Source organism: Zootoca vivipara, chromosome 1, assembly GCF_965207765.1.
Source record: "Zootoca vivipara chromosome 1, rZooViv2.hap1.1, whole genome shotgun sequence".
NCBI lineage: Eukaryota > Metazoa > Chordata > Lepidosauria > Squamata > Lacertidae > Zootoca > Zootoca vivipara.
The window spans coordinates 51580673-51602089 of NC_142582.1; the positions used below are offsets into that span (position 1 = coordinate 51580673).

At 44.0% G+C, this 21417-nt stretch overlaps 2 protein-coding genes across 2 annotated transcripts in view; one reads left to right on the plus strand and one right to left on the minus strand.

Moving 5' to 3' along the window:
- NUP160 (nucleoporin 160) overlaps nt 1–6406 on the minus strand; it is a 30843-nt gene extending 24437 nt beyond the window's left edge. Inside the window, exons 1-7 of the mRNA XM_035126263.3 lie at nt 6259–6406; nt 6002–6110; nt 4371–4581; nt 3203–3425; nt 2737–2821; nt 1635–1749; nt 1212–1370 (exon numbers count right to left, since the gene is read on the minus strand). Coding sequence (XP_034982154.2) covers nt 1212–1370; nt 1635–1749; nt 2737–2821; nt 3203–3425; nt 4371–4581; nt 6002–6110; nt 6259–6361 — 1005 coding nt within the window. The 5' untranslated portion in view covers nt 6362–6406. The remainder of the gene's footprint in view (nt 1–1211; nt 1371–1634; nt 1750–2736; nt 2822–3202; nt 3426–4370; nt 4582–6001; nt 6111–6258) is intronic.
- Nucleotides 6407–13727: 7321 nt separating this feature from the next.
- Nucleotides 13728–21417, plus strand: part of PLEKHG3 (pleckstrin homology and RhoGEF domain containing G3) — a 50359-nt gene continuing 42669 nt past the window's right edge. The window contains exon 1 of the mRNA XM_088663397.1: nt 13728–14227. Coding sequence (XP_088519523.1) covers nt 14113–14227 — 115 coding nt within the window. The 5' untranslated portion in view covers nt 13728–14112. The remainder of the gene's footprint in view (nt 14228–21417) is intronic.

Consider the following 21417-nt stretch of genomic DNA (forward strand, 5'->3'; position numbering starts at 1 on the left):
AATACCCAGTAATCATTAATGATGTAGTAATGACACTAGACTGTGAAAATCAAGTTGAACAGATGCTATTTAAGTTGGTTGTTTTGGACCCAGGTGGCGCTGTGGGTTAATCCACAGAGTCTAGGGCTTGCTGATCAGAAGGTCGGCGGTTCGAATCCCTGCAACGGGGTGAGCTCCCGTTGCTCGGTCCCAGCTCCTGCCCACCTAGCAGTTCGAAAGCACATCAAAGTGCAAGTAGATAAATAGGGACCGCTCCGGCGGGAAGGTAAACGGCGTTTCTGTGTGCTGCTCTGGTTCGCCAGAAGCAGCTTTGTCATGCTGGCCACATGACCCGGAAGCTGTCTGCGGACAAACGCCGGCTCCCTCGGCCTATAGAGCGAGATGAGCGCCGCAACCCCAGAGTCGGACACGACTGGACCTGATGGTCAGGGGCCCCTTTACCTTTAATGACACTAGACTGTGAAAATCAAGTTGAACAGATGCTATTTAAGTTGGTTGTTTTAGCACTTGTAGAGAAGAGGACAGCCTTAGCAATTAATTCACTTTTCATACTTTCTTTTTCTGAGGAGCAACAGGTTCCCTATGGAGATATCACAGGTGCATTTGAATTGGAATGCCTCCATGCTCCAGGCATAGGAGACATAGAACCCCTTTATGTAAGGTGTAATTTTGTCCTCTGCAAACACCTACATAGTGCTTTCCATTTCCTTTTTTCTATAGCCTTCTTCCCCTTACTTTCTTGTTTGCAAAGCTTGGAGAGCTAAGAAAACTGATACAGAAAACTGGGTTTGCGGCTCATCTCCAGAAAATAGTCTCCACGTTCCCCCCACCCCCCAAAAAAGAAAAAAAACTACACCAATGAAATATCTGCCATAGAAGGAAATGAGAAATTGTTCTTCCCTGGAACAATATATTTGAGAAGTCCTTCTGAAAGCACTCATCAAAATACATCTTATCAAGTATCAAGGAGCTATTATTTCCCCGTTTTTAAAGCAAAATACATTTGAAATTGTCAGCAAGCTCTCTTAATCCAGGATCAAAAGCTATGCCATTTTGTAAACGTCCAGGACTGGACAAAACATGCTAAAAATTATTGAAGAAAACTTTTCTTATCCACATAAACTCTGAAACTGATGGGTCATCCTAGTAGTTCCCTGACTCTCAACTTAACAGCAAATTAATATTCTACAAATATAAGACAATTCAAGTACCTGTCCTTGTCTGGGTGCATGCAAGTATACACCAATGTAAAGCCCCAGGGTTTCAGAATATGCCAGCTGTAATCTGTGTCCAGTCCCAGCAGCAAGTCTTAGGTCCTTATTTACAGGCACAAATTCCAACATATCAGCCACCATCAGGCACATTTGATCCTACCAAGATAAGAAGCCAGATAAGTAACACAATCTGCAAATGGGACAAATGTTTTAAACACGCCTGCCAAAACAGCAGCTTGATATACTAGACAGATACTTTACTGTGTGTTCCTTTACAGTAAAGGATACAGATCTGAAGGTTGTGCATGTTCACAGCAGACCACAGAAAAGGTAATTAATATAGCTTGCATATTCAAAGGGACATGTTGCCGAAAACCAACATTTGGAAAGTATCATTAGTCATTAGCATTTCACACTCACTTTGTAAGACCACATTCGAAGTTTATGATCCTGGTACAGTGCAAAGAGGAGGGCATCATGCTCACGACAGTGGACAGACAAGCTAACAGGAAGCTCCGAAGGACCTTGGTCTCCTCTGGAAAAAAATTAAACTAAAGTATATATATAATAAACAAAAAACAAGCACAGAATTTAAAAGTTAGAAGTGCCAAATCTTCACCTGATGTCATGGTAACATCATATGATTTGAGAGGTGGATATCACCACCCACCTTGTCAAATATGTCCCATGAGGTATAGGGAAGATAAGAATCTGGCGCACCAGTCACATTAGGTTCCCCATTCCTGGTTTATGGTGAAGCACCACCTTTTAATATAAAACCATACCCCTTTTAAGATAAAAGTTACAACATTTGCTCTTCTAAATATTCCAAGCAACCATCAATCACAATGCAGCCATTTAGCCTCCAAATTTTGATAGCATGAATTTGTCAGATTTTCGTTCCACACTTCCTCAGTGTATCAGAATTATCTCTTCACAACTCTTCGTTAGGCTAAGAGATAATGATGACCACCTGCTGAGTCACCTGGCTTAGTAGAGAATTTCTTACTTCCAGACCTAACACTAGCCACACAGGCTTTCTGAAGTAGCCATCATGTCTGGAAATAAAAAGGATGCAACCTTCTTACTAAAAAGTAGGGAACTGTGAAAAACAGTCAAATGTACATACTTTCTAACCACTGGACTATGGGCAGATTTGGAACACCTCTGCTACATGCATCCCTGGCCTTCATATGGAAAAGAAAAGGCTGACTCAAAACATGTTTATTCATTTTGCTTTGTCCAGATCTGAGACAACAGGAGCACTTTCAAGATTAACTTAATATGCTTATTTAGGAAAGAGAGCCACCTAAGAAAAAGCACATTACACTTCCAATAATTAATTACACTTCTAGACCTGACTGAAAAGCTAGGTACAAATGATTTTAGATAGCTCATTTGGTTGCTGAAAAGAAATATCCTCCAATGAATAATAGGCAGAGTGCTCATTCAAGCCTGTTCCAACTCTGCCACTGGCTACTGTAGAGACTTCAAGAGCTCTGTTTGCCATCAAAATACTAGCCTCATAGCTGTTGGCATCCAACCTGTAAGCAAGCGCTGCATGACTGAACTCTGTTTCAACTCCACGACTAGAGTTGAAACCATCCCTAAAAACAAAACAAAAATGATTTATTAATAATGCATGCATATATGGCACACAACAGTAACTAAATCAGATGAACAATCTTTCAGAAGTCCCATGTGGAAACATTCAAGATAAAATGACTACTGATTTGAGACATCAATTGACAATGTCCAAAATTGCAAAAGCAGGTTCTGCTGCTGTCTTTGTTCCCTTAGTTTAATCAATTAGTACAACACACACTTCTTGAAACAGTTTTGCGGATATGGGGAGTCAATTGCCTGATGCACATTAGAAAATATTTTAAACCTGCTTTAAATTCTTCTTCGATGTGTAATTTCTGAGATTTATAACTGAAAAGCAAAGCAACTTTAAATAAATTATCTAGATGAGCTTCTATACTTACCATGAGTATTGTGAGGTGGCAGATTAAGGACAAAAATCCCACCAGATGCAGATGGCAAAGCAAAGAGTGCTCCTCCATCACTGGTAAGCCAAGCTGCTGAAGCAGTGGAATGAGTTGACAGACCAGGGATTGCAGGAATCACGCAATAGTTAAAAGGATCTCTTAAATGAACTTTTCCAACATCTGTGAAAACTGACTGCACATGACTTTCTGTGATCAGCTCCTATTAAGAAAATCCCCAATAAGTTTAGTTATCAATAAGAAAAATAAATTTGAAGTACAAACATGGAAAAGTCAAATAGGAAATGCCTTTTCTATTCAAATTCCTCTTGTAACATATGACCTAGAAGTATCTGAAAAATGGTATCAAAGGAAACATTAGGCAAAAGCAGCTTATTCAGAGCAATCAACGGAACATAGGAAGATGCCTTATACCATGTCAGACTGTTTGTTCAGCTAATCCAGTATTGTGTATTTTGGTGGCTCTCTAAGATCTCAGGAACAGGACTTTTACATGATCTGCTCCTGTAATTCTTTTAATGGGAGACACCAGGGATTTAAGCCTGGTGATGCCAACAAGGGCTCTGTCAATGACCTATCACCCTTCTCAGTGCATTTTATCTTGGACAGATTACTTTCCACTATCTATATGTTTTGCTCCGTACCAAAATTTTACCCAGCAAATTGTTCAACATGAATTTGCAACAATAAAACATTTGAGAATTAGATTTTCTTTAATTTTCTATATAAAAAATGCAACCAAACATGGGGCCAAAAATACATTACAAAAAAAATAAATTACAGAATATTTCACAGCCCATTTCCAGAAAGGGTCAGTTTAGAATCTATAAAACCATATGTCCAAATCAGCAGCCTGCAGTTAGTGATTGCCCTTCAAACCAGAATCAACCCCTACACCATGAATGAGTTGGGTTCAAGGGTTAGCCATAGTTTTCCAGTTCAGACATCACAATCATCTATGATTAACATTAAATGAGAAAGAACCTAAACACAAGGTGAGAGACAAACCTGGGGCTCGTTTCTGACACTCCAAATCATAGTTTGGTGTATTACCTGAACTGAACATGTTATACAGTACTGTATATGCAATCACAATCCAAAATGATAAATTCGCACTCTTAGAATAGTTTGAAAAAAGGTTACTTACACTCCTGTACATCCGAGTGGGGTGTGGTAAAATCAACCTATGTACTGTCTGATTGGTTGAAATCAAGATAACAACATTATTCTGGGTCTCAAATATATGTACTCCTCCAGGTAAGAGGCTACAATTCTGAAATTTGAGCTGAACAGCATTGTTCAAAAGGTTTATATCAAGGGATTCCTCTACCAGTTCCAAGGTTGTACCTGATGTAGCCCTGCAAAAGAAAACAAATAAATACATATAGGAATTATAGGTTTACAGAGTACAATTCAACCCAGTATTTGCATGGTGGAAAGACAATGGCACCAAGAAGCAAATCTGAAGAGCCAGATATATGTGCTACCTGTTTTTCTATATGCCTTAGATTTTGCAAGCATACAAAGAGCATGCAGTGCACAACAGTGTACAGTGGTACACAAGAAGGTAAAGCAGTAGGTTGCCCTTCAGGGCAGTCTCGAGCCCGTCGCGTGCCTTGGTGCTGAGGGGCGGAGATCGCTCTGGCGCCCTCACAGGGTGCAGCATGGTTTCCGCCCGGCGCCCTGGAACACCACGCCACCGGGGGTCTACCTAGAGCCGGCCCTGTTGCCCTTCCTCTTCTGGAGGTCCAGGGAGGTTTACAGCACAATCATACTAAAACATCTCAATCAAACTATTTTAATACTGCAGCAAACACAAAATACAACTATGAGATTCAACATCACTTTAATCTTCTCCCCCTTTACAAAGCCAGAATGGGGAATATTTGAATAACTATACAAGACTGGGAATGAACCTAGTGCCAAAAGGCACAAACAGCTGGAGGAGTTGCTAGGAGGCAGAGATAGACACCATTGGGAACATAATTGTGTGATGCTACTGAGCTCCATGGTTAGATACATAGCTTCCTGTTGACCTAGCCCTGTATTTCACAAAGACAGTAAAACACTATAGCTCTATAGTGTGGTTCAAGAAATTTTGTGGGCCATTGCTCCTCAGTACAGCTTCATTTGCTAATTCATCCTTCTCACTTCCTACATAATCATCCAGCTGTTTCTTCAAACTGGTTCCCCATGCCCTAACTGTAATCCATATGACTTTCCATACACTACTGAGGTACCCATTCACACTTACAGAACTCTCTAATTTCAACTTCAATGGCCATTTTGCTGTCACATACAGTTACAAAGATTACTGCTCAGGTCACCTGTCATTCACTTTAATGCCTTAACGTTTTTTGTTCTTGACCTTTTCTCTGCATGCTTTCCTTAGCATACATCCCAAGTTTAGAATTCTATTCCCATAGAGCTACAACTGGTGCTGTCATACCATTCTGTTCTTAACTGCACTAGATTAATGTGCTTATTAAAGAGGCATTTTAAACTGTTAGCTTGCTTTAGTTTTGCTCTGGAAGAGCCAACGGCTCAAAACCAAAAGAAAAAGATCATCTGGTTTATTTGGGTATAGCACCCTAGTTACAGGCTAAACGGGATCAGGCATCAGAAGAAGATGCCTGAAGGGGAAGCCCGGCCAAAGCGGATGTCAGCTCCTCTTCACTCTCCCAACCTCTCCCAGCGGAGTGAGCGGGCAGGATCCGATCCATGGCACTGACTGGCGGATGAGCTGCAGAAGCAAGGCCACGTCCTCTGACCACTCACCAGTGGATGAAACGGTTCCTGGTCACAGACCCCAGCTGCGCATTCTCTTGGTACCAGAATCCTCCGGCGCTGTCGGCGTAGCGAACGGGCGTGACGGACGAGCCGCCGCCTGCGAGGGACAAGGCAAAGGAGGCACGTCAAACAGGCGGCTGGCAGGCAGGAGCAGCAGAAGCGTGACTTTTACCATGCGTGCAACAGCAACGACACCCGCCCAGCAACCCACGTCCGCCGCCCGCTCCCTGGCCGGGCGCCGCTACCTGCGAGGCTGAACACGAGCTCGCGAACCCGGCGCCGCGCTCCCCGCTCAGCGCCCACCAGCTCCAAATATCCCCGCTCCGGGAGCCCGACAGCCGCCGCCATCTTCCCTTCCCGCGCGCGGAGCCGCAGTGGATCACGGGATAGTGGTAAGGGGGCGCGGCCGAACTGAGTCTACGTTCGCGGTGCATCATGGGAAGCAGAGGTTGTCTGAGGGGTCTCTGTCCAGCGAAGAGCTTAGAAGGAGCGACTCCCGGGGAAGCAGCGCGGCCAGACGCCCGTCCAGTTAGACTCGGCCCGCGCTTCGTTTTCTGTTTTCCCCCTGGAGAGGTCTTTGTTATCATGTAAGGACTTACCGTAATCCTCAGGCTGCTTGTTGCAGGCGCAATAGGGAAGGGGTAATTTATGGAGCAAGTTTGGCCAACCTGGTGCCCCTCCAGACGTTTTGGACTGCATTTCCCGCCGAAACATCTGCTGGCTGGGCCTGATGGGAATTGTAGTCCAAGACCTCTGGAAGGCACCAGGTCGCCAAAGAATGGCAGCCAGGCAGACTTGGGTGAAAAATTAATTCAGTGGTGTAAGCTACCGAAGGGGGAAATGCAAGGAATGGCTTCACGGAGACGCGGGTCTCGTTCCTTCCGTATGTTGATTTGCAAGGTGTGCCGAGACACTTTTACCTGATAACGGCCTTTTTTTGTATTCCACCTTAATGTAACCAATGCAAGTCTGCTTAGAGGCATTGTTGTTAGAAGTATCACAGTTTCTCACTGTAATAAGAGTTTCAATGTTGTTTTATTGTTAATTTTTTATTTAAAAAAATTACACAGGAAAAAGGAGAAACTCAGGTAGTTTAGGACATTCACAAAAAAGGGCCCTTGAGTTACCTATGACAGCAGAGAAGAGGACCATTCATTTCCTATCTAAAGTTTGCTATAGTTTGTTTAGGTCACAAAATGGTAGGGCACAATCCAGCCAAAGTTAAGCAGTTTTTTATTTCTTTAAAAAATTCAAATACATTTTAGAATTAAAAGAGAGAGTTTTGATTGAGGAAGGGTATCTTTGCAGGTAAGAAGCAGTAGGGCTGGACCTGCAGTGGTGCTGCCCGCCATGGCCGTCTGTGCCAGACATGGGGCAACACAAAGTTGAGGGCCTGAACAATTGCCCCTGTCCACCCCCACAACCATCCAGCCTTCTCCCCATGTTTGCTGTGACTGAGCATTAAGGACAGTGCCTATTGCTAAATATGTTCAGCAGGGTATATAGGCTTTCTAATACATCTAGACCCAGGTGGCGCTGTGGGTTAAACCACTGAGCCTAGGGCTTGCCAATCAGAAGGTCGACGGCTCGAATCCCTGTGACGGGGTGAGCTCCCGTTGCTTGGTCCCAGCTCCTGCCAACCTAGCAGTTCGAAAGCACGTCAAAATGCAAGTAGATAAATAGGAACCGCTACAGACAGCGGGAAGGTAAACGGTGTTTCCATGTGCTGCTCTGGTTTGCCAGAAGCGGCTTTGTCATGCTGGCCACATGACTTGGAAGCTATACGCCGGTTGCGAGATGAGCGCGCAACCCCAGAGTCGGTCACGACCGGACCTAATGGTCAGGGGTCCCTTTACCTTAATACATCTTAGGTGTGACCTCTGTATCCTTGGTAATCCTATGTTTTTAGGGACATTTATGAGAAATCTACATGACAGCGGTGTATATCAGGAAGTAGTATGATAGAACCAGCCAGTTGGTTTTAGAAATGCAGAAAATTAGTTCCCATTCATTCTACTATTCTACTAGTGTTCTAGAGCACTTCTTTCAATTCTGTTTTCTGCCGTTTCTGCTGTTTGCTCTGTTCACAGGAACAGCAGCCAGCCTGGGATATGTTCACCAGCAACATAGCTCCCATTGGCATGGTTATTGCCAAAAGTTATTGTGCCTAACAGCATGTAATGGGCATGACAGATGACATTAAGAAGGTGTGGAAGAATGATTTGAGTAGAGTTTGAAGATAGTGAATCCGAGAGTGTGTGGACTAACTCCTCCTCCCAGTTTATACACTGTCTTTGTGAGAATCCAGGAAGCCAACATTTAGAATTCCTCTAAATCTGCCCTACATGGCAAATAATGTGTTGCCATCATGCAGGTGGGGATGTGCTGAGACAGGATCACTGTTCTACATGTGGTGGAGCTATCCTTTTGCGAACAAGTTTTCAGAGGAAGCGTTCTTAGAGCTGGTTAAGATTACTAGCAAAAGACTTCAGTTGGACCAGTATTGGCACTCTAGTCAATTAAAAGTGAGCTCAATGAGGAAATTAAGCATAAAAAATTACTAGCAGTGGTATTGGCAGTGGCTCAATTAGAATTAACAGGCTGTTGAAAAGGGAATACACCTCCTACAAAACATGGTTTGTATGTTAAAATGTAGCACTGCCTGAGTGCTTCACACAGGACAGAGGGATTATTCAAGGTAAAGCAAAAAAGGGAACGTTTTGATACTATTTTTTATGGCTTCACTTCCATTTATTAGCTGTATTAATAAATGGACACCCTCCTTGCCCTCTGGTGCCTAATCCAACTTTGTGGCAGGGTTATCTCCATTCTTCAACATGATACATGTGGAAATATATTGTGCTGATAAAACCCCCTCATTATCTTCTGTAATTAGTAAACAAGTGTTGTTTGTTTTTGGTTGCTTTGTTTGTTATTAAATAACTATAAAACTCAATTAAAAGCAGTTTCCCCACCTTACCCAGTGCTTCGCTTCTGCTATTCTGGGAGCTGTTTCTCAGAACCAGGCTTCATAGCTGCCAAGTTCTCCCTTTTTTTAAGGGAAATTCCCTTATGCTGAATAGGCTTCCTCGCGAGAAAAGGGAAAACTTGGCAGCTATGCCAGGCTTTGGTTCTGGATGGTCCCTAAACTGCATGACACACATTCCAGACAGCACTACCATGAGCCAGTACAATCCCTCAGTCCTGACAAGAGTAATCTCTGGCTGGAACTAGGCACAAAACCAGCAGCTGGCACTTAGATTATTTCATCCTCCTTCCTTCTGCTGTGTGTTCCATGGCTGAAGATGTAGCTTTCAGTGGCATGGTCCAGCATGCCCTGCCTCCCTAAGTCCTTGTTGTTTTGGGCCTCACATCACCAAGATAGGCCAGGGCCACCAGCAGCTGCTGTGGGATGGAGATGTGGAGGACTCTGAATGGCGCTGTTCTGTCTGCTGGGAGCAGCTCTGCCTCCCTGGTGTTGGGGAGAGGTTGAAGGGCTGGGTCATCTCAAACAATACTTCCTTTCAAGCAGAAGAGTTGCATGAACAGCTCTTAGGCGGCTGTGGCTGTACAATGCACCCTGTCTTCCTATACAGAATGGCAGCATTATTGTGCCAGTCAGGTGGCTGACGAAGGCCTGCTTCTGGGAACGTAGGCACTAGCTAGAACAGTCCCTGGGCTGGAACAGAGACACAATGGTGGACCAGGACAGCTTCTAAGTGGACCACCTGTATTTCACATATCCTCAGGGAGAGGCAAAGGCAACCTTACCACTGGCTATCTCTGTACCTGACCAACCCTTTCTAGTTCCATGCTTCTCAAGGCCTGACTATCCATTGGACTAATGGGATAGGAAATCAGGTCTACAAGGGAAGCTGAGCTGCCAATGGCACACATAGTTTGCCCTACAGCATTTCAGCCTTTTTTCTCTGACATCCGTTCTGCCGGTCGTGATGAATGGGCACAAGTAGGTAGTGTTAAAAACTGAGATATGGAAGCTAGGAGCTAAATGGCACCTTAAACCTAGGTTATGGGCGCAACAATGGAATGTCTCAGCTCACTTTTTTATGGCAAGAATACAAATCTGGAAATGAATAAACTGCAGCTAAAATATTATGTTGCATTTTTCATATGGCCTAGTCCTTCCCCTGTCCTCCTCCTAATATTCTTAAGAGGGATTATGCTCCAGTCTTCAGAGTAGCTGGAAGTGAAGAGGCAGAAAAAGGTCCTTTCCTTCCACTCTGCAGTTTTAATCTGAAATCTTAGACAGTACTAAGAAATTGCCTGTTGCAAAATGCACCTAGACCTAGAACAATGGGAGTTTCGAACACTGCATACATGTTAAAGTTATCTGATGGCTGCAGGAGATACCTTCCAACTGAAAGTCACTTTCAGAGATGCAGAATCTGAAACAGTGGGTTTGCATTGCCTCTAACTTCAAGTCCTCCTCCCCTGCTGTTGTTTCCTCCTGGGTGGTATTGGGAGGATGGGAAAGAGATTATGGTGTGTATGGGGCTGTCTCCTTCTGCCCTGCCCCCTGCCTAGTGAGAGGGGATGCTCGCTTATGAATCAGAGTTTCCACTCTTGAAACTTCACTGTCACTACCCAATTCTATGCATGTGTATTCAAGGAGGCTTATACTCAGGTAATGGGGGGCCCTCACCTACTAACTTTTTGCTTGTTATGTACCTATTTATGTGAGCTTTTAGCTTTCCTCTAAGGAGCTCAGGGTTCTTCCACTCCCCAATTTATCCTCACAACAACTCTGTGAGGGAGGCTAGGCTGAGCAAGTGACTGGCCCAGGGATCTTCCTGGCTGAGTGAGGATTCTAATCTTTTTCTCTCAGGTCCGACCTAATATCCTTCCATCTTAGTCCACGACTCCGCATTCTTGAAAAAAAGCTGTATAAGTGAACAAGCTAGTGGGGCGGGTGGGGCAGATATACAATTTCCCCTGAGGGACATATTCCATTTCTTGCTGTGTAATTAGAATCTTAGGGACGCGGGTGGCGCTGTGGATTAAACAACAGAGCCATGGGCTTGCCGATCAGAAGGTCAGTGGTTCAAATCCCTGCGATGGGGTGAGCTCCCGTTGCTCAGTCCCAGCTCCTACCAACCTAGCAGTTCGAAAGCATGTCAAAGTGCAAGTAGATAAATAGGTACCGCTCTGGCGGGAAGGTAAACATCATTTCCGTGCTCTGCTCTGGTTTGCCAGAAGCGGCTTAGTCATGCTGGCCACATGACCCGGGAAAACTGTCTGCGGACAAATGCCGGCCCCCGCGGCCAGTAAAGCAAGATGAGCATTGCAACCCCAGAGTCGTTCGCGAGTGAACTTATCTGTCAGGGGTCCTTTACCTTTTAACAACTTCAGACCACTTGATAAGCTCACATCATGTGCCTTAAAGAGGCATTTTTAGCATTACAACATCTTTCTGTATTAGACAGTACAATCTTATACAGAAGTTGTGGAATCCAATACTCAAAATATTAATTTTTGCTGAATCAATCTCGGGTCCCAGGAAATATTCTGTATAGACTCTAAAGCAATTTTCTATTGTTTAGGCTATGTAATACCTTCTAATTCACTGTTCCACACTTCTCTAAGTTCCTGAATTTCTGCCTTACCAAAATCCATTAAGCATTTATAAGCATTGGTTATAGGTTTAGTTTTCTGTTTCTTCCATAGCCGTGGAGTCCGTTGTTTGACAGGCATTGCATCTCTGAGTTTTGTGCCAAACACAACAAAAGATGGATGTGAATGAGTGAAGTGGCAGCTGGCAGCTGTAATTAAAATAAATACTACAAGGTGAATATTCTGGTCTTCTATTGAAGTGGTTAACTCTGCATTCTCAGCTGAAATTGTATAAATGGTCAATAATAAGTAACAGGTTTTCCAAAGCAGTTCCCTTTGTCTATGTGACATTACTATAGTTTGGAAATGCTTGTGGAAACATAACATTTTCCAGCCCAATCCTAAGCATGCTTGGCTGGAAAAAGTCCCACTGATTCTAATGGGATTTACATTAAATTCCTGTTTCCTTTTTATTTTTAAATGAAGATTTAAAAACATACCTTATTCAAGTGAATGTACAGAGTCTATATCCAGCCACAGACATAGAACCATAACATCCAGATCAAGACATAAGGTCAAGCACATTATTATCCTCACTCAAAGTCCTGCCCATCTACTGTGTTGCCATTACTGTATTGACAGCAACGTATCTTGTAGCACAGGTGAAGTCTGACAAATTTCTTCTAGAACCAGTTTTTATGGACAATTGTTCATCGGACGAAATCTCTTGCAGCAAAAACGGATTTTTTCTAGCCACCTAAAAGGCTAAGAATTTTTTTTACAGCATATGCTTTCAAAGACTCCCATCCATTGAACCAGATACATGAAATGTTATATATGTACAACATGGTTTGAAGGGGGGTAATTATACACCGTGAGTTTAGAGTGAAAGGAAATACAGAAGAGTGCAATCATGCAATTAGCTGTGGTAACTCACAAAACAGTTGTTGACAACACAGGCGTCCTGTAATTGGTAAGCCAATTAACCCATATAATGGTTAAAAATTCGTCCTCTGGATTCAATCCACAAATTATAACATTTGATATATGGTTCGTTACGGCTAGTTTACTACATCCCGGCAGTTTATGTACTACTGTTATGCTAACGGAAGCTTGGCCCAACATAAAAACATCACCTTTGTTCCCCTTTTTTGGTGTGGCGTTCCATATGGAGGCGATCGTTAGCAGGTGCCTCCAAGTCCGACACCAGCAGGGTCAAGCCAGGGGAGCGTCTCCCCTCACCACCACCTTGTCCTAAATCTGGCACGGGGAGGGCAAGGCAGGCGGGAGTTTCGGGGCGGTGCCATTGCCCCGAGGTATAGCTCAGCAACTCCGACTTGCTCCGCCCGGCCTAGTGGCGCGCCCTCCCCGGGAGAGGAGAAACTGCGCGTGGCGGCGGCGGCCCAGGTAGCTCTGGGTTAATAATTACTAGGAAGAGGGAAGAGCCGCTTCGCTTCCTCCGACCGCGGCCCCTCCTTGCGGCTCCGGAGTCTCCACCTACCCGGAGCGTTGGTGACCCGCCCGCTCTTTCTTTCCCCCTTCCTTCCCTAAAAGCGTCCTTCGGCGGGGAGCTTCCTGCCTAGCCAGCTCTAATCTCAGCGGAGTCTTTCGTCGCGTGGATCTCGGACTGCTGAGCGCCGAAGCGGCTTGCACGGCTTTACGGAGCCCGGGTCAGTTTTTTTTTATAAAAAATAATAATAATCGGGTGGCTAAACTCTTGGAGGACTTTTTTGGGGTGGGTGGGGGGAGTGGGAATCGCTGGCTGCATTAAGTGGCTCTGGATCCAAACCCCTGGGACGGGGGTTCTCGAGTTTCTCTCTTGCACCGGAGACAGGATTAAGGACCGTGTGCATGCTCCGGACTGGGATTTGGCGACGCTCCTTCAGTCCCTTGTCTCTCGCTCCGCGTTTCCCTTGACACGGCCCCGGACGGATGGGCTCATCCGGACGCAGGTGCCTTCCTGCCGTCAGGGTTCCCACCTCGCCAGGGGATTATTTGGAATCGCTTATCCTCTAAAAAGCTTTGCCCGCCCACGCGGAAATTGGCTTGTGCTGCTACATATAATCGCGCGCTTCCCGAGTTGTTAAGGGAGGCGTGGACCTACGTTTGGTGCTCTCGCACGGCCATCTGTAAATAAGAGTTATTTCTCTCTCTCTCATGTCTCACCCACACCCGGGAATTCTGTGTAGACGGCTCTTGGGATCCTGCTGAGCCTGGGAAACGCGCGCGCGGGCGCAGTTGCGCCTTTCTTGATGCGCCTTTTGAGTTAGGCAAGTCAGTATCCATCCTCCTCCCTAAAGTACCACTGAAGGAAATCGCGGGTGTTTGCTTTTTCCCTTTCCTTAAGGTCCCTTGAGGCACGATAGTTTTCCATCCCGTACGTGCCTGGCTCAAAAGTAAGACCCGTTTTGCTCCGACGGTTTACTTCCAAGAAAGCAGATAGGGAAAGATTGCCGTTTAAATCGCTTTTAGTTACTCTTCGGTTGTACAACTGAGGTGAATTTTCCGACCCCTCCAAGCGAATTCTCATGGGTGGAATAGTGGACTGGAAAGGCGGGACTGGAGAATCTGAGGAATTTTGGAGCAATTCGCCAGAAATAATGTGGCCTAGCGGTGTATATGTGCCCTCAGCCACCGGGAGTGGTGAGTTTTTAACCGCAAATGGGAAATAATTGGGTTTGAGGCTTAAACTGTGTGTGTGCCCCCCTCCAGGGGAAACCTGATGGCCGTGTGTGAACCTGAAGAGAATGTGAATGGCTTTGGAATAGGAGGGAATTCGAGGCTGCCAGTGACCCCAGGGGGCTATTAGAGTGAAAACTGTAGCTCTCCATCCCCTGCTGTTCAGGAATGTTGTTATATCAGGAGATCGGTGCAGACATGTGAGTTGTTTCCCTAAAGCACACTGAACTGTAGCCTCACCCCTCACCTGACTCCTGCCTTGCTTCCCTCCTGCCCCTCCTCCCTCTGTGGGGGTGTGGGGGTGTCTGCTTGCTTAGGTTGGGCAACTCCCATTGTAAATTATTTAAGTCTCTGGCTTTTCAGAAATTTTAAAGCATGATTGTGTAGTAGCAGGTAGGGAACCTGTAGCCCAGCAGCATATATAGGGCCACAACTCCCACCAGTTGTCACCAGCATGGCTTGATGGTGAGGGATGATGGGAGCTGGAGTCCAACAGGATATGGAGGGCTGACCCCTGTTGCATAATAAAGGGGGGGGGGATGACCTCTCAGTACTGGGAGATTTTTGAGGACCTATACATAGGGAAAGCAATAACTACCACTGAACCAATAGAGGTCTGTGTGGTTTTTAAGTTCTTCCTTACACATATAATTTAGTCTAATAAGAGAAGTCCTTTTTTGCCTTTATTCTCTGAGACTGACATCTCAAATACTGTGGTGTTTTTTTTTACAGCGTTTCATTGAAATTATTTGGGACACCCCTCAATATGGTGCCTGAGTGTGCCCTTGTGGGTTGTAGTATGCAGGGTTTTCCTTTAGGTTCTGTTCCTGTGGGCTTCTCTTCCTGCTTTGCCGTTGTTATCATTATCGTTATTGCTCCTTTTATTGCGCCTTTCCTCCTGAAGCAGCCATGTTTGGCTGAGGCAGCAATGATTTAAAAAAATTCTAAAAATAGTTCAAAATAATATCTCAATCGGTTAACTCTGGGTTGCAACAAAACTTTATTTCAAAATGTGAGAAAGTAGCCAGAAAACCCTCCATGGTTTTTTTTAACCACTTGTGGTCTATGGGAATGAGAGGTCTTGCTTTTAGGTGCAGTTGTTTTAAAATGTTTTGATTGTCAGCCAACCCACTAACATCATGTACTACCCAATGTGTGAATTTCAACCTTGGAGGTTTTTGAGCTGTGTAAATGATGCACTGAGAATGCTAAAACTTGGGGGAGGGAAGTAATGCAATGAATGTAAACACATGCATGTGGAAGTAAGTCCTACTTCAAAGGCTCAAAGGAAAACTATGCATTCTGAAATATCACATGGTGCATCATTATTTGGGCCATGTCATTTCAGGCTGCAGATAAGGGGGTAATTTGTTTAAATGCTCTCCCATTTAAAGCACCTTCCTGTGTGCCTAAAGCTAGCATAGTGTGAATTCTCAACTGGCAGGGCATTCTTGGACATTTATAGCTTGGCTCTTAACTTCATGCTTCCATCCAGTATGTTTAGTCATAGGAATTGGTTATTATTATCCAAAGGGAAAGAGGCAACCCAAAATTCTTGTTTCACCGGTATTATTGCAACCTGTGGCCCAGGCCTACTTTACACTTTCCTTTTCACAGATATGCTGTTGTAACAGATAAGGAGCCGGTAAATTCATGTTTAGTTGATGTGTCTCCAGCAGGGAAGGCCTTTCCCAGCTTGTGGTGTTTATTGAAGTACATATTATTGACATGCACTGTGCAAACTGACACAGAGGCATTCTGCCACATGGTACAGCTTCAATCAGGTTTATGTCAAACACTGAAAATTCAAAGTATCCAAGGCTCCTTTTGCACATTCCTGGAGAGATGTGGTTGCCTTGGTTGCTCACAATAATGATAAAAAAAAACTTCTGCCCACATCATTGGGTTTTCTTGTTGAAACAGGGCAGAACTTGTCCCTGATAACCCAGCCTGAGAAAGGTAATGACAGAGGATGTCATTATGTGCTTGGCCATGTTGACTGATAAACCATAATTTGCCTTTGTTTCGCAACGGCTACATTTGCAATGGAGGTAAATGGCAGTAGGCTATTTTGATGTAACACGGTGCAGCGGCAATGGTATTGGGTACGGATATGAATAGAAAACATAATATTCATATTCTGAGTGAACTAACCAAGTCACATACCCATAAGAGAGCAATCCAATACACAAGAAGCTGCTATAAAGCATGCTGGTGTAAGTGAAGACAGAGTAAAGTTACATCAGATTGAAACGGTTCAGCAGTGGGGCTGCTGCTGAATGAGGTGGCCTAATGCTGGCAGAGGGAAAATGAACCTTTAAAATAGTTCTTGAATTACACCACCCTTTTTAGCTTTACCGGGTACATCACATTACCAGGTTATGTGACTGATCTGAACAGGCTTAGGATCCAACCTAATTTTCCCCTTTATGGTTCTGCCCATGTCCTGCCCCCAGAGCACCCCTTTTTCAGAGCATATGCCAGATTAAACTCCACTGGGTCAGCTGGGCCCTGGCTGAGATGAGATGGGGGAGATATAGCTGAGGATGAGGAAGTTAAGCTGATATAGCTTATCGGAACTTCCTTGCACAGCTGGATATCCACTGGATCCTCACCTGCTCATCTTGCTATGGGATTCCTTCCTAAATGACGAGAATATAATATATGTATATTCAACCTTTTCAGACCCAGGACACACTTTTAACCCAAATTTTCATTTCGGGACCCATTTCTTGATCTTTTACCATATATTTGCATAGTGGTCATGTTCCTATTGCAACCCACCTTAGTTCAGGTAGTGACCCACTAGTGCGTCCCGACCCACCAGTTGAAGAGCAAGTGATATGCTATTAATACAGATAGCAGCCAATAAACAATAAGAGATGTTGCTGATTCCAAATAGTTGAGGATGGTTAAAGTAAAAAGTTACTGTGAAGAGCTCCAAAGGGGTGTCTCCTAAATTAGGGGTTGTCCACACTTTTCTGCTTGTCCTGCTGCTTTCCCCTGGGAAAACCTGCTGTTTACCACTGAAGCAAATGTCCATCGATTGACGTCGGCAGATTGATGTTTGTTCCAATTCAGTGGTAGTAGTGGGTTTTCCTGGGGAAAGCAATGGGATAAATGAAAGGCTGTTTGGACCCATGCCTAGAAAGCATGGGGCAAGCGGAAGTGTGGATGAACCCTTGGTGGAATGGGCAGTAAAATGACCAATGGAATTCACTGTAAACAAGTGCAAAATGATGCACATGGGGGCAATAATAATAATAATAATAATAATAATAATAATAATAATATATGCTCATGGGGTCTGAACTGGAGGTGACTGATCATGAACGAGAACTTAGGCAGGTAGTGGATTGCTCAGTGAAGATGTCGATCCCATGTGTGGCGGTTGTGGAAAATAGAAATCTCATGGTGGAGATCATTAGGAAAGGAACTGAAAATAAAACTGCCATTATATAAATCTATGGTGCACCTACCTTTGGAATACTGCGTACTTGCCTCTTTCCCTCACCTCAGAAATGATATTGTAGAGCTGGAAAAGCGTTCCGAAAGGGGCAACCAAAATGATCAAGGAGACAGAGCAACTCGCCCATGAGGAAAGGCTACAGCACATGGAGCTTTTCAGTTTTGAGAAAAGGCAAGTAAAATTATGCATCTTGCGGAGAATGTGGCCACAGGAAGCTTTTCTTACTCTCTCATAATACCGCAACTCATGGACATCCATGGAAGCCGTATGTTGGAAGATTCGTGACAGCCCCCCCCCCAAAAGTACTTCCTCCCACACTCATAGATAACTATGGAATTCGTTCTCACAGGAAGCAATGATGACTACCAACTTGGATGACTTTTGAAGAGAGAGAAATTCATGAAGGATAAGGCTACCAGTGGCTACTAGCCACATTGTCCACTGTTGGAGGCAGCTTGCCCCTGAATTCCAGTTGCTTGAATTCATGAAGATGCGGTTGTGCTCAGGTTCTGCATTTAGGCTTACCTTAGGCGTCTGGTTGGCCACTGTGATGCTGAACCAGATGGGCCTTTGCCCTGTTCTAGCAGGCCCTTGTGCTCTTACATTAATGGCTATGTTGCATTTCCTTGCAAGGTCCTTCTTGCATACAAAGAGAATGCCCAAGTTAACAAAGGTGTGTTTGACAATTTAGAATCTCCTAGTTAAATGTTTTTTTCTTTCTCTCTCAATGAGCAGCCCATGAAAGTCCCTGGACTTCTCAAGAGACACAGATCTTAACTGACCCCAGTTAAGTTAGCAAAGATGTACCACACACATGATAATAAGTGTTGGAAATGCAAAGAAAGAGAAGGGACGTTTTATCATATGTGGTGGACTTGCCCCAAGGTAAAAGACTTCTGGGATAAGATTTATAATGAATTAAAGAAAATGTTTAAAGATACGTTCACTAAGAAACCAGAGGCCTTTTTGTTGGGGATTTTGGGGGGGGAGATACCAAAGAAAGAGGTTACTGTTTTCTTGTATGCCACAACAGCAGCGAGAATGCTGATAGCACAGAAGTGGAAGACGCAGGAGATACCTTCAGTGGAAGAATGGCAAATGAAAATGTTGGACTATATGGAACTGGCTGATCTGACCGGAAGACTCCGTGACCAGGGGGAGAAAGCGACAGAAGAAGAATGGTCAAGTTTTAAAAGTTATTTGAAGAAATGTAGTATTATAATTGATTAAGAAGATAGGGATTTTGAATGTTATTAGGAATTGTAGCGTAGTATGAAAGTAAAGTGAAGAAAGATAGAGGACGAATATAATTATAGATTATTAGAAAAGAGGAGTGAGATACAGTAATTTTAGAAATGGATAATGAGCTAGAATTGCTATTTGTGATTAATAGTGAATCGCAGTGAGTAGGGAGCAGAGGAAGTCGAAGTAAGAAGATTAGAATAAAGATTTAGAATTGTGATATTTTTCTTTTCTTTCTGTTTTGTATTTGTGTGTATATGTATTCCTTTATTTGTTTTTGTTACTGTATTGTTATTCTATTAATGCTAAAAGAATAAAATTTTTGGGCAAGAGACACAGATCTTCTTTCTCCTTCCCAGGTTGTAGATTCAGCTCTCAATGCAATGCAATTGGCTTTTGTGTACAAAGGCAGTACGGAACCCCTTCCGTTATATGGTTTATAAACCCTTTTCTTCTTCCACAGTGTGATTTGCATAGGCAAACACGGTACGAGCACCGAATCTCCAAGAATGAACTGGATTCAGAAATGTTAACTTGGCAAAAACAATAACTCCCGCTGCAGCTAGCTAGTAGGAGTGTGTGTGTGTGCTTGTGCATATGTAAGTGTGTGTAGGGGAGCTGGCACTGGAATTCCAGACAGGCTGGTGGCGGCGGCTGCTACAGCTGCAGGAATGACATTTTGGCCTCTGCTGCCCTTTGATTTCAAACTCTCTGCTCCATCATACTTTTCTATTCAGCTCCTTATCCCCTCCTCACTCCCTCCCTCACTCATGGGTACTGAGGAGTCAGAGTGGAAGAATGAGTTCTATGAAACCACCTTTGGCAGTGCTGTTTTTCAGAATTTCTTATGCAATAATGTGATTTGATACTTGGGGGCCCCTTCCCCCACAACGCTCATTTGGTACAGCATGGCTTGAGCTGTGCACTGTTGCTTATGCTGTGGTAAACTGAGATATAGTGGGCTATCCCATTATTGACCATTATTTTATTTTATATTTTTATTCCCGTAATTATCTGTTACAGAATCAGTGACAAAACCTTCACAAAGCAATTATTATAATTTCTGCGTACAAACATAAATAATAAAACATGACAAGACTAACAAAGAGCAGGTCATGGGTGGGGGCGGGAATGCAAAACACGAGCCTTCTTTTTATTTTAATTCCTTGGTTCTTTGCAAAGTCTCAAAGAAGTAACAGGCAAGAAGTGAAAGGTGTCTTCTGAAGAGTGATTGTGGGCAGTGCTAGAAGCTATCTGGACTTTCATCCATGCCCTGAACAGTGGAAATCATCTAGAAATGAATGTACATCTGAAAAGAGAGATCCTGAAACCTGTGTGATATTCTCTCTCTCTCTCTCTCTCTCTTTTTTTTTTGCAACACACAAGCATATAGTATATGTTTAGCCCAGAGATGAGCCAGAACAGTGCAAGGAGGAAGAGATGATTAATGGGCAATGATAATATGATGGATAATGAAGACAATCTCTGAGGTTGGAGGTAATCCCTGGTGTGACTGTTAAAATCCTGCCCTCAAGTGTAGGATGTAGTAGGAGGGGCAGATCCTTAGTCTCTTAGTACTGTATTGATCATATAATTTGCCTTTCTTGCCCAGCTGCACAGTTATGAATTGGACACTTCCCTTCCTTTATTCCTAGTGTTCATCCTCTGCAGATGGGAATGGGCCTCCACTGTGGGACCGCTCTGGGGATCCGTTCTTCACACAGAGTCTTTGGGTGACTCCTGATGAGCTCATTTGGCTTTTGCAAGCAGCTGCCTCACAAAAATACCAGCTGTGCCATTAAAAGAGCCTAGCAGACAAGCCTCATTGAGTCAACAGTCACACCCAGCGCATTACCAGTCTGCAAGCGTGAGCATGCTCCCATTACTACGCTGCTTTGCACAGAAACATCCACAATCCCCAACTCATACACACACAGACGTAGGTTATTTGTAACACACTGCGGAGACCTGACAATTGCACAGCTTGTCTCCAACAGTTGATATTTGTTGATATTTCTTATATATCAAAATAATGTTATCAAAATAATGTTATGAAATATCAACAACCTCAGATATGCAGATGACACAACCTTGATGGCAGAAAGCGAGGAGGAATTAAAGAACCTTTTAATGAGGGTGAAAGAGGAGAGCGCAAAATATGGTCTGAAGCTCAACATCAAAAAAACCAAGATCATGGCCACTGGTCCCATCACCTCCTGGCAAATAGAAGGGGAAGAAATGGAGGCAGTGAGAGATTTTACTTTCTTGGGCTCCTTGATCACTGCAGATGGTGACAGCAGTCACGAAATTAAAAGATGCCTGCTTCTTGGGAGAAAAGCAATGACAAACCTAGACAGCTTCTTAAAAAGCAGAGACATCACCTTGTCGACAAAGGTCCGTATAGTTAAAGCTATGGTTTTCCCAGTAGTGATGTATGGAAGTG